The following is a 12,057-nucleotide window of genomic DNA, read 5'->3' as shown; positions in this document are numbered from 1 at the left end:
GATAGAAGCAATTGCTCCCAGACGTATTGATCAAATACTATGGTGGTGTTTGCTTTTCCTGACAAATCACGGAAGCAGCTCAAAATAATTAATTAGCACAGGTCCATACCAAGCCTCCTCTTACTGTTCTGGGACATGTCAGTGCCAAACTTCCACTTCAACAACCATACTGGCCTCGCAATTTTCAGCATACATGGAGATAGCCCTTCCATGATAATCTCGTATGTACCCCCAATTCCAGCCTTTTGATGCGCATTAATCCATGATTCATCACATTTAATCTTCTTTTTCCCAGGATTGGGCAGTACCCAGGAAGAGGGAGACATGAAAGCTAAGGAGTAAAGTTTTCATTTTTCACATTAAATACAAGCCAAAGTGAGAGTCTAGGTTACAAATTTTGATATGTGAAAGAGAGAAGCAATCACATTTTTGACTGAAATATAAGAAACCAAGTAGCCCTACCCCCAAGATATGTTCACAAATGGTCTATGATTACAACATTACCATGCACGTCAGTGTCTGGCTGTGGGATTAAGCACTGTCAGCAGCCCATCTCAGACTTAATTGATTTAAGATGAATCGGCGGCACAATATGCTTGGTAACGGTAATACTAGCAAATGCAGCTCCAGGTCCTTCCAGAAGAGCTCCATGGTCTATTTAGACCATGCTCCAGCTACCATCTTTAATACTCAGGCTACGGGACAAACAAATTCAAATAATATATAGCCATCTACATATAATCAATCAAGTTATAATTTCAAAGCAATAGTCTACCAATCACACTCGAGTCACAGACCAGATCTGCTGAAACAAAATGGACTCTGCTAGAAAAACATGAACCGCATCAAGGCTGCACAGCTTCCAAAAGCTTCTCATACACCTGTCTACAAGACAAATCCTCAACCTGAAACAAGCATCTCGTGCATCAACAGACAAATTTTTTTTTGGCATATTATGTTTCGATCTTCATATCTACTCATTAGACGCAAAAATAGTTTTCAATGGAACAGCTCAAGTGCTAAATCTTGACTACAGCTATACCAGGGTCTAGCAACGTCAACATTTCAATCCAGTAGTATTTCTGGGAGGCAAATGACTCTCCATGAATTTCTGATTAAGATTTTATTATAGAAAGCATATATTCTTCGTTTCCAACACTCACTCCAATTGGATTCTGTTCCACTTCTGACACAGCACACTGAATTTACGGTTTTTCATGCACCTTGCTTAACCATAATTAATTAAAATTTATTTTCCTCTTTCCGGTAATTCAAGCAATAAATGTTCATGGTAAGTTAACTCACAACTAGAAGTTTTGATTTATTGTTCCATCCTCTCTGAAGGGTCATTTGACTCAGTCTTAAGCCCAGTACCTGTTTCAGAAAACAATTGCATGAGTTGTCTTCAAGTTCATTAACCAGTGTTGATTGCAATATAAAGTCAGTATCATGCAATGACTTCTACTCCAGGTCCCATGATACTCAAATAACTCAATGGGAAGAACTGCAAACCTTGCCCATAAATTCTAACAATTCGTTGTTAGCTTCTCCTCGAGCAGCTGGAGCAGCTACACTCACTCGAACATCATCAGCATTCACTCCTGATCAAAATTAACAGGAAATATGACACTTCCTATATGATTCATGGTACAACAACAACAGAAAAAAAAATGCAGTAATGAACAAAATTTTGTAGAGCTTCCTTTTAGTAATCTTGCACCAGCAACAAAGCTCTCCTGAGTTTTTGCCTTAAGGGAATAAAATGACAAGGGGCATGCAATTCCTCTGCTTTTCGGAAAATGTGAACATGTTCCTTCTACCTTGTGTGATAAATTTGAACCGTGACAGAAACTTTCGTGAAAGCCACGACTTTTCAGCCAAACCTCCAAAGCACGCGGCACAGATTCCATCCAGCCTTTGTTCCGCTCGGGCGTCTATTGTAGAAAAGTTTTTCACTAAATCTGGCATGGGAAGAAAATTACATTATAACCGGGTCTGTGGAATTTCTCTGCTATAAGTCCTTTTCCTCCATTTTTCTTTGATTAAGTTATACTTGCTAAAAAATGTAGTGATATCAAGTTCTTCTTTACTACTTTATCCTATATGGCTTTTAGTCTATCTTTACCCTCTTTTCCTTTTATATATATCAAATTATTTTTCTAGTGCATCTTTTGGCCTATATTATATATGTCCAAATCATATAAATCATCCTTCTTTTAATTTGTCTTCAGCTAGTGCAATATGTACCTTTTCACAAATGATTTACTTAACCATATTCTCCTTTTTTTTTTCATATGTGATAAATATCCGTGTTAAACTATCCCCACTGCAAGGTGTGTGCTAGTGGTTACAACGCAAATTTGTTGAGCTGCTGTTTCTGTTCTGAGCATAACTGACCACTCTAAAATAGATCTAAAGACGAGGATAAATATCTATTTTTTGATAAAAAGATTTCATCTTTGGCACCCAGTAGCTTCATGTTCTGCTTCACAGGTTCACTAAATGCTTTTGCTTCAAATGTAATGGGATATTTATTCTTATTTTATCATCCGATTATGATAGATGACTACCACGTCTCCATGGAGGGTGCCGACTAGAATATGTTTTCAGCTTGACAAAGGAAAGATCAACAAACCCACATGATAAAACTAAATAAAGTAAATAAACATTAGATAATCTAGGAAGTGTGTTCAAGTCATTGGATGCAGTAATAACATGGCAAACTTTTTTATTGTATAAATGTGAAGTGAATTTCAAATGATGGAGGAAAAATTGATGTTAAAATGACTGGAGGGATACAAATTCCATTAGGAACTTCTAGAGTACACTCCACATTACATGATTGTAAGTCGAGATTTCCATGTGCAGATCTCCAAGTGATAATTAGATACAATAAGTTCTGGCTGTCTTCAATTCTATTTGTACTCATAATTTTGAGTGTCATATATACTTGTGATTTGTACTTCATGGTCCATTAACTTTGAAGTAAGCCACAATCTGTAAAGCTAGATCAGACAAGTTTGATCAGTCAGTGTGGCTGGTTGAATATACAACATTTTTTGAATCCACACAATTGACAGATGTTATTCCCACATTTCAGGGTGCACAGTGCAGTCTGGCTTGTGCCAGTCATGGTTGGAAGACGTCTAGATGGACTTGAGAGAGAAAGGAACTGGGCTGCAGAGGATGCTCTGATAAATACAGATATCTAGAAGGTCTTGTGCTAGCATAGTGTAATCTTGCTCATATATTTGAATAGGAGAAAATTTACAGATGCGACTATCTTTTATTTGTAGTTAGACTTTAGCTATCAAAATTCTCTTTATGGCAGGCAATGGTGTGAAGCCACCTGAGTTAAAAGAAGGGCATTCCTTCCAGGAACACCCTGTAGGCATTGGTTATTGAAAGCACCCTCCTTGGGCAGGTTGATAGCCGCTGGGGGCCGTCGCATGCCAGAGCTCACCTTTGTTGGGGCAGAGCTGTGGGCTGCTTGGAAGGGCTTATCCTTTGTGAGGAGGATCCTTGGCGCCGTGCGGGTGCATCTCGAGAGGGACTCTTCTGCGGTGATCGATTAGATCCGGGGTGCAGATAGGTACGGTGATGGTCACCCGCTTATCCTAGAGATCCAGAGATTTGTTCAGGAGATGAGTGATTTTCAGGCAGCACATGTGTATCGGGAGGCAAACAGAACAGCTGACTGGGTCGCTCTATGTCGCTCGGCACTCCGGAAAGTTTCTGTGAACATCTGTAGCTGACATTCCCACTTCTTTGTACTCTTTACTTTCTTTCGATTTGGCTGGATGTACTCAAGCTAGAGCTATATGAATTGCCCTTTTCACCAAAAAAAAAAAGCGCCCTCCAGGGCCACAACACCAAGAAAGGGATAATAGTAGTATGCCTCTATCACAGCACCATTTCCAATACATATACATCTCTAGAAATTACTAATATAATACTAATAATATAGACATTATGACAATTTCTTTGTATGTAACTTGTCCTTCCACCATGTTTAGTTGATCATCTGGACCATCACTTCTCTTTTCACCTTCTTCCTTGAGTCCATATCCAACTAATATTGGCATACGTTTACATCAAATGGGTGTTGCCATTATAATATATAATCATGATAAACGTGGATATCAATTTCACTAATCTATATCTATAATTTTACCCTTCAAGAATAAATGGGAGAATATGAGGAATGTGAAGCAAATCTTCGAATATACTCATGCATCATAAATACACAATGTCTGGAATTATAATACCAAATAGACTTGAGCAGATCAGGCCAGGCCCTGCCTGGCCTAATTTGGGTGGGCCAAAGCATGTACTTCTAGCCCATCAAGCTGAGCCAAGACCAAACTTTACCTGGCCTTGCCTGATGATTATTTTATATATTAATAAAAGAAAATATGTTTCTCTTCCTTAGATCTCTATCTATATCCTCCGATCCATTTCCTTTCCTTAGCCCTTTGAGATAAGTCATTCTCCCAGTCCACAACTCTGCATTTCCATCTCTTTTTTCACTAGTTGCCACACCGTCAATGAAGATTCCTAACTCTTTTTCTTCTCAGTACTACCCCATCCTCTCTCCCCCCTCCCCCCCTCTCTCGTTCCCCTTGGTTCTCTTCTCCCTTGGTACCATGGAAAACACAAACCTGCAACATGACCGCTGCATGCTGGGGCATAGTACTTAACCTTCCTTGTCACATAGCATTGCTAAACCTCTTCTTCTATACCAGGCATCAACATGACACAATCCAAGTCCTTGGGGATAATCTGATCTAGCCTGGCCAGGTTTTGGCTGCAGAACTTCAGCGCACATTGGGCTGGGCCAAACTTGGGCCAGCAAGTTGTCTCCTGAGTCCTGACATTAAGCTCTAGGGCATGGCCAATGCTAGTCTTCTACCAAGAAACAAGGTAATGGGGATAATGGAGATCATCGTGTAAAAGGGAACCAAGAAAACCACTAACAATAGCATGATAAATATGCAAACTATTGTCCTTGGTCAATCTACCTACTCCTCTACACCTACTAGATAGGCAAGGTTGTCAAAAGCAGAAGGCACCCTTAAGGTGATAGGGCCCTTATATTGCCTGAGGCACTAGGCACCCAAAAGGTGCTTGCCTGAAGAAAACAAGTCACTGATTTAAAAAGTTCGATAAATGCATTAGAAATAAATACTACATCTATTTGAAAACAATACAAGCACTATAAGATTAATCATTCAAGTTTTAACATCAAAAACAATAATAGTCTTGCACATTAGACATTGTGTTTACATCTTTCAAAACATCACATCAAAATATTGCTTCCTATATCATGTTTTAAATAAAAATCAGCAAAAACAAACCACTAGGCAACCTTTAGTAGCTTTAAAATTCAAACATGATAGCAAAATACCACTTCCCAAAACACGTTTGATGTTTCTAAAGAAAATGTAACCCCAAAAAGTAAATCATTGAGCATCCTAGAGTAGCCCTGATTTACAAGAACTATAATAGACCAAAATAACCTTCAAATTAAATCTAATAAAGCTCTAAGAGAATGGACCAAAAAGGGATAGGAAAAATACTACTGGACAAATGCCTGTCGCTTTGTCCAGCCACTTGCCTAGATGCCGCCCTAGTAAACTTACGTTGCTTGGGGATTGTTGAGGGACTCAGGGGCTTCCACACCTCGCCTAAGTTCCTAGAGCCCCTTTGACAACATAGTAGACAGGCAAGGTAACAAGCAGAGAGAAGGAACAAGAGCCAGTGTAATAGTGGCAATATTACAATATTATCTATAGTAGGTACCTGATGGATCTATAGAGTCCATTCTAGATGAACTATATCATGTTCACGATAACACTTATTACTGATATGAAACATCCCAACATGGATTCTTCTAAGAATAAGTATTCTATTCATACAAAGGGATCTAATGCAGCTTGGCTACTCTTAAATAGTATCTTGCAACAATCCACAGATAATACAAACCATTATTGCAAAACCCAGTATCTATCAAACTTTTTGGAAATATAAACCATAAACATAACCACCAAGTCTCATTAGTTAGGTCGTTTACCCTGACCATAATATGACCTTACCAGAACACTTTCAAGAACATGAGAAGGAATAGTATGATTCCAATCGTATCATCCTTAGCAATAATAATTACAGAAAAAGGGGGAAGGTCAACATCATGAAATAGAAAACATGGTAGTTACCAAGCGTGGTTCTAATTTCAGAAAAAAGATACAGGTTCCAGACTAATGTGGCAAGCTATGAATGCCAACCTAAACAAATAAGAGATTGATATAATTAACTTTCATAACATGATGGAACCATAAGTTCCTTCAAAAGTAAGAAAAATTACATATGCTACAGAAAATATTTGATCGACTGAGGATTGAGTAGGGAAGCAACTTCAACTCTTGAGTATACGATGATGTACTTTAGAACTATAGAAATAAAACAAAATATAAAAAGTAAAAATAGAATAAGATCAACTCAGCATCCATTATACCATGTGATGCAGCAAGACCCACAAAAATCAGCAGGATTCTGGTCAAAATCAGCTACATTTATCCTTGACCAATGATCATCAATTTCATTTAACAGATTTAACAAGAAAACAATATAAAAAATTATGTGAATGGAAGATTTACTTGTAATTGCTGAACGTTGTGCACGGTCTTCGACTTCAATTGCCACTTGGACAAGGCCACCTACTTGTGATATGCAAGGGGGCACAGGAGCATCCTGCCATGTTATGACTAAGTCCAACGTACTTATCCCAGAAAAAAGTCAAAATATACAAACAAAAGGGAATATGAAAATTATTTAATACTAATGAATTATGTCTGATATTATAAGTTCTTGATATTGTGTTCATACCAAAAAAAAACATAATTTTGTGTGTTATCTGGGAAGAAAAGGCAAATCTGTCACCAGTACTGCAGTTAGGTGGCTTAGGCCAAAGAGTAAGTCAGGTCACCAATAAACATGATGAATTAAATTTGATCATGAGAATCCAAGACAAGGGTTAAGGTATTAATTTCGGAGAAAAAATTTCAGCAAGGGTATTACAGCGATACCTGTTTTTGGTACATACAGCAATACTTTTCAGTTCAAACATTTTCTTATGCAAAGGTGTGAAAAAAAAACTTAGCAAAAGCTCCAAGAATAATTATATATATAAAAAATACCAAACATTGTTAAGGAAAAAAAATCACATTAGGAGAGTCCCAATAAAAAAAAAGATAGGTAAGACCGTAAGACAATGATTTCTAGCAAAGTTTTGATTTGATTAAAAATTTAAAAATTATTTCAAGCATAATACCACAATGCATTCTACTTTAGTAGTTAACATTTAAAAAACACCCGAACAAATGATTGTCCAATTAAAGATAAATAAGGTCATTTTATTATAAAGATAAAATAAGATATTACTATTTTAAGATGAAACTTGTGAAATCACTTCAGATGCATGCAAGACAAGTTGCTTTTGGATTACTGAAGGTAAAATGAAGTAAAACCTCTAGCAAATTTGGGCATACCAAAATCCAAGGATGATTAAGATACAAGCTCCAATCCCCATATCTGCTTTGAATGGCAAGCATGCTCAAAAGAAACAGTAATAGTTAAGAGGTTAAAAGGTATATCCACCTCTTATAGGCGTTCAAGATTTTCTCCTTTTTCTTTAAGCAAAAAGGATTGGTGCACCACATTTTCATTTACATCAGCAGTTCGAATCCACATTAAGCATTTTCACAGGAAACTAAGTAGAATTGAATTAAGCAACTAGACTTGAGTATGGTTAACCAGCAGGCATGCCGTTTTTCATTTGTTGACTCAACAATTCCAGATCTACTAGCTATCTGTCAAGTTACATTTCCAACTAAGCACTAGCCATTAAACCCAAAAGTAATAAGCCAAGGAGGAGAAGTGAGATGCAGCCCATAAAGGGAAGCTCCAGTAGCAAAGCAGCTCACTTACAGGAATCAAAATGGATAAATAGAAATATATGCATGGGTAACCTAATATATGTACCTGTGGGTTTGTTTCTGCTGCAACCGAGCTTAGTGCACCATCAACAACATAAATGAAAGGAGCACCTTCTAAATCCTCTTCTGAACGATAACAAACAAAAAGTTCACAACCTGTGCAAGTCATGCGGAACTGTTTTTCCAGTTTTCCCTCACCGCTGCATGAAAATTATATCTTGCACATGTGAGCTCCAGAACTACTATAATTTATCAAATCTTTACACTCCAATTGTCAGAAGCAACTTAAAGAAAGTTCAGGCTTTCCAATAGGTAGTTAATTTCAACAACGCAATCCTAACCAAAAACTAATAACATATCAAGGCAATGTGGTCCTAAATACAAGCATTACAACGGAAAAATGATCTGACATAGTAATAACATTAAGAATGAATTGATTTGAAATGAATGATATGACGATTCTGGAGGAATGCCAAAAGAAAACAGTGCTACAATTCAATGAAGTGCGCCATCAAGCATGCACATGATGCCTCAAATTGGAAGAATCACAATTTGGGGAAGAAACGACACACCATTAGTGTGGTACAAAGTTGAAAGCATACATTTATTGCTAGAGAAAATGGCATACATGACTTTCAACAGTCATGAAGACATTAGGTATAGGATTGTTGTTCACGGTAGAAAGGGAGAAATACAATGTTTGCCCCCTTTGCTACAGGTAAAAGTCTAAGTGTTCTTCAGATTCTACAATTTACTAACAACCGAGTTTTGTAAGCTATTGATTGTCATGCGCCCATGTCAATAAGGATCAGTGCTGCCAATTCTTTAGCCCATTATATAACTGAGACATTTCACATACATAATGGGCTAAGTTCGTCTTTCCAACATCTATTAAATAAGATATGTTATATGTGTAAGTACAGAATAAGACAATTATCAGACATCATAGTTGAATAAGAATAATGTGTAGCTAGGATACCGTTTTAATAGAACTTTTCCTGCCTCTTTAACATTCAATCTTGCAAGATATTTTTTCTTGTCCAGCACATGTGCTCTGTCAGTCTTCCTCTTTGGCATCTTCTGCAATTGGGTATCTTCAGAACAAACACTTCAGAACACATCATCTGCTTACTAATAACACAATTCAATGAAACAATAGAAAAAAAAAAAACAGGGAACCATTTTCTAGTAGGTTTTGAAAGCAGCAAATGGATCAGCTTGAGTATTAGAATTTCACACAATCAACAAGAGCATAGAAACCTATTAGGAAAATAAAGAAGTAAGAGATAAGATAACAAGCAACAGCTACATCGGAAACCCAATAATGAATTTAGTGATAGCTAAATAAATGTACTTTGAAAAAAATCAGTATCTAATTCAATGCTTTAAAACTGAAGAAAAAAGATACCTTCAATGGTCAGACCTAGAGAAAGCATGCATTTCTTATCATGAAAAGAAGGAAATGTTAGTTTTTATAGTTTAGACAAGGCACACTATAATGGAATTATGTTGCAATAAGATGTTAGTTCCTATTAAGACCATACTTCCAAAAAAGAAGAGAACTAATTTTGCCCTTTCACAAGAATTTTCATATAGCAGGTTCATCAAACAAGGATATTTATTCCAAATAATGCTAAAAGGATTTAATTTAAAAGTCCTTAATCAGAAAAAGCAAGTTAAGGAGCAGATACGAAAAAAGGAATCTTCTTTCAGCTTTGATAAGGTGACAAGGTAAATGGTGGTAAAACAAAACAAAGGAGAAATAGAGAGAATGTAAGATTTTTTCCTGAAAAAAAGAAAGAAATTGTCAGCTAAACGAATTGCAGCCTATGCAGTCCATTAATTTGAAGTATGAAAAATGTTTCTCCAAGCACCATAAAAGACCAGATGCCTCTCTAGAAGGTATTGATTTCTAAACCTCCCATGACACTACTCGTAGTCAAAGACCGACCTCTAAAAGCTTTTTTCTCCCCCATCGAAGGATCATAAGTAAAACAGTGAAAAGTCAAAAAGTCACCTGCTACAATGGAGAGGTATTTCATGCAGAAAAATTATGAACTAGGTGCTCAAGAGTCTCCTCCTCTAATTGTCAAGAACAAATTTGCCAAACCTAACTTGCTATTTATCTAGATCTCTCCTGAGTCCTGAAAAGTCTTCCTAGGAGGGAAACACAGAAAAAGACTCATATCATGCATGAAAGTAAAAGCAGTACACACAATTCTTCCTACTACACAGTATTCCTGTAAACCATGACGTCGAATAATTGTAAACACAAAGTGGATGTTCCACCAGAAACTCAAGGATCTTCATAGTCTTTCTGTAATTTGATTGCAGCAAGCCATGATAGAAGGCAATAGTTCGACTCCTCTACCTACTTGTCTCCGAAACTGAAAATCAATCAAGACATCTACTCCCTTCCTCCTCCTCCTCTCAAAATTCAAACTAGATGAAAAAAAGGAAACATCGTATCAAACTCATTCTATTTACAGATGAGATCAAGCTAGCAACTAATTTCATCATTTCTGCTTCCTTCATGCTCTATCGCACATAAATATGATAAACTAAGTCAACAAAGAACTAGGGTGAACTGGCCTCCCACCCCAGTTCTTTATATGTTTCCCTTTAAATTACCCACCACTTATATGAAGTCTTCTGAACTCCGGTTCAGATTCATCCTAATAATTCTAATTAATAACTCCTATTGATTGAAGCAGGATTTGTATCATTGTTTATCTCATTATGGGCGCAATGCTTTTGAAACACTAATCCCTGGATTATACTCATACTGCATAGATCCAGTGAGAATTAGCACTCTGCTAAACAAAACCAGTCTTAATTTTTGCAAAAAATCGAAGAAGGGACTTTCATCTGATCAGACCCACGTGACTTCTAAATCCTAAATCAAGCAATTCCATAAATCAATCGAATAAGAAAGAATAAGAGAAGAGATGGACGAATGTAGGGGCTACGAGATTTACAACCCCAGAAAGGATGGAGAGAGAGGAGATTTTGTTACGGACCGGTGATGAGGACGTGGGAGCCGCAGTGCTTGCAGTAGTAGACGAAGAGGTCGGATTCGGGGCCGTCGGGCGCCGCGTCTTCGCTCGAGTACGTGTGCGTCGTCCGCTTCGGCATCCTCTCTCCCTCCCTATATCTCTCTCTCTCTAGAAGTCATTCCTTGCTTTGAAACGGCGTCGATGTCGTGAGTGAGTACTGAGGAGAGGTCGAGCAGCCGATGGACAATGGGCAAAATGGAACGCAAAAATAATGCGACGGCAAAAAATGTTAGTGGCTTTGTTTTTTTGATTTTTTTAAATAAATACCCACCTTAAAATCTAAATTTAGGTGGATACCCCTTTAAAATTTATATTTTTTTATATCTTCACAAAATATTATTTTTTACAAATATTTCTAATATAACGATCCTTCTAGCGGCACCGTTAACTAGGTATTTTAGTGCCTAGACTCTTTTGGGTCCATGTTAGATTCCATCCCATTTTAAAATAGACCAATAAATCCGTATCAGTCAACTAACTCCAAAAACATTGCCATTGGGCACTGGCAGTAAGCTCTGTCCCACATTGGGAGGTTAATGGATGACATTGCGTCAAATTAGAAAATGCAGGGATGACATTACAGCATTTGCAAATCTAGATAAAATGTATAATGGTATTTACTTTTTAGCCAAAAAATAAATAAGGAAAAAGAAATCTTAGGTCTCTGTTTGTGGGTGTGGGTGAGATTTAGATGCTACCCATTTAGAACCATTGTGCCAATTCCCCATGTATTGCTCTTAGAATCTGTTGACCCATGTCGAACTAGAGTGATCAATTTCCATTATGGTTCATCTAATCAGTTTGATGCATAAATACTACTGGAGCTCCTACGGTCTCATCTCTTCGTTTCTGATGATTTCAACTCTTCCCCCTTTCCTCTCCCTCTATCCCTCCCACTCTCTCCCCACACTACTGAAGCAAGGTCTATTTTTTTTGTAAATTTCGATTTGAATCTTCATATGGTTTGCTAACTTTCTCCTTCTCTCTCTCTTTCCTCTCTCTCCTTC

At 37.3% G+C, this 12,057-nt stretch overlaps 1 protein-coding gene across 5 annotated transcripts; it reads right to left on the bottom strand.

Moving 5' to 3' along the window:
• Window positions 1-327: 327 nt before the first annotated feature.
• LOC103695692 (UPF0235 protein At5g63440-like) lies at window positions 328-11,252 on the bottom strand. 5 transcript variants are annotated; one of them, XR_602283.4, is made up of 8 exons: window positions 11,015-11,252; window positions 8,974-9,088; window positions 8,041-8,194; window positions 6,657-6,750; window positions 1,513-1,601; window positions 1,306-1,374; window positions 776-905; window positions 328-695 (listed from the first exon to the last, which is right to left on the bottom strand). XR_602283.4 is itself a non-coding variant. In XM_008777081.4 (8 exons), exons 1-7 carry the CDS (start codon window positions 11,127-11,129, stop codon window positions 846-848), a joined length of 696 nt encoding a protein of 231 aa, XP_008775303.1. In that variant the 5' UTR covers window positions 11,130-11,252; the 3' UTR covers window positions 328-695; window positions 798-845. The 5 variants fall into 5 exon arrangements, 4 of the variants coding, with proteins under 4 accessions (XP_008775303.1, XP_026656418.1, XP_026656420.1 ...); XM_008777081.4 differs by having other exon boundaries at window positions 798-905; XM_026800617.2 differs by having other exon boundaries at window positions 328-905.
• Between the last annotated feature and the right edge of the window lie 805 nt (window positions 11,253-12,057).

The sequence above is a fragment of the Phoenix dactylifera genome, unplaced genomic scaffold (genome assembly GCF_009389715.1).
Source record: "Phoenix dactylifera cultivar Barhee BC4 unplaced genomic scaffold, palm_55x_up_171113_PBpolish2nd_filt_p 000345F, whole genome shotgun sequence".
Taxonomy (NCBI): Eukaryota; Viridiplantae; Streptophyta; class Magnoliopsida; order Arecales; family Arecaceae; genus Phoenix; species Phoenix dactylifera.
This window is presented reverse-complemented; position numbering and strand designations above follow the sequence as displayed.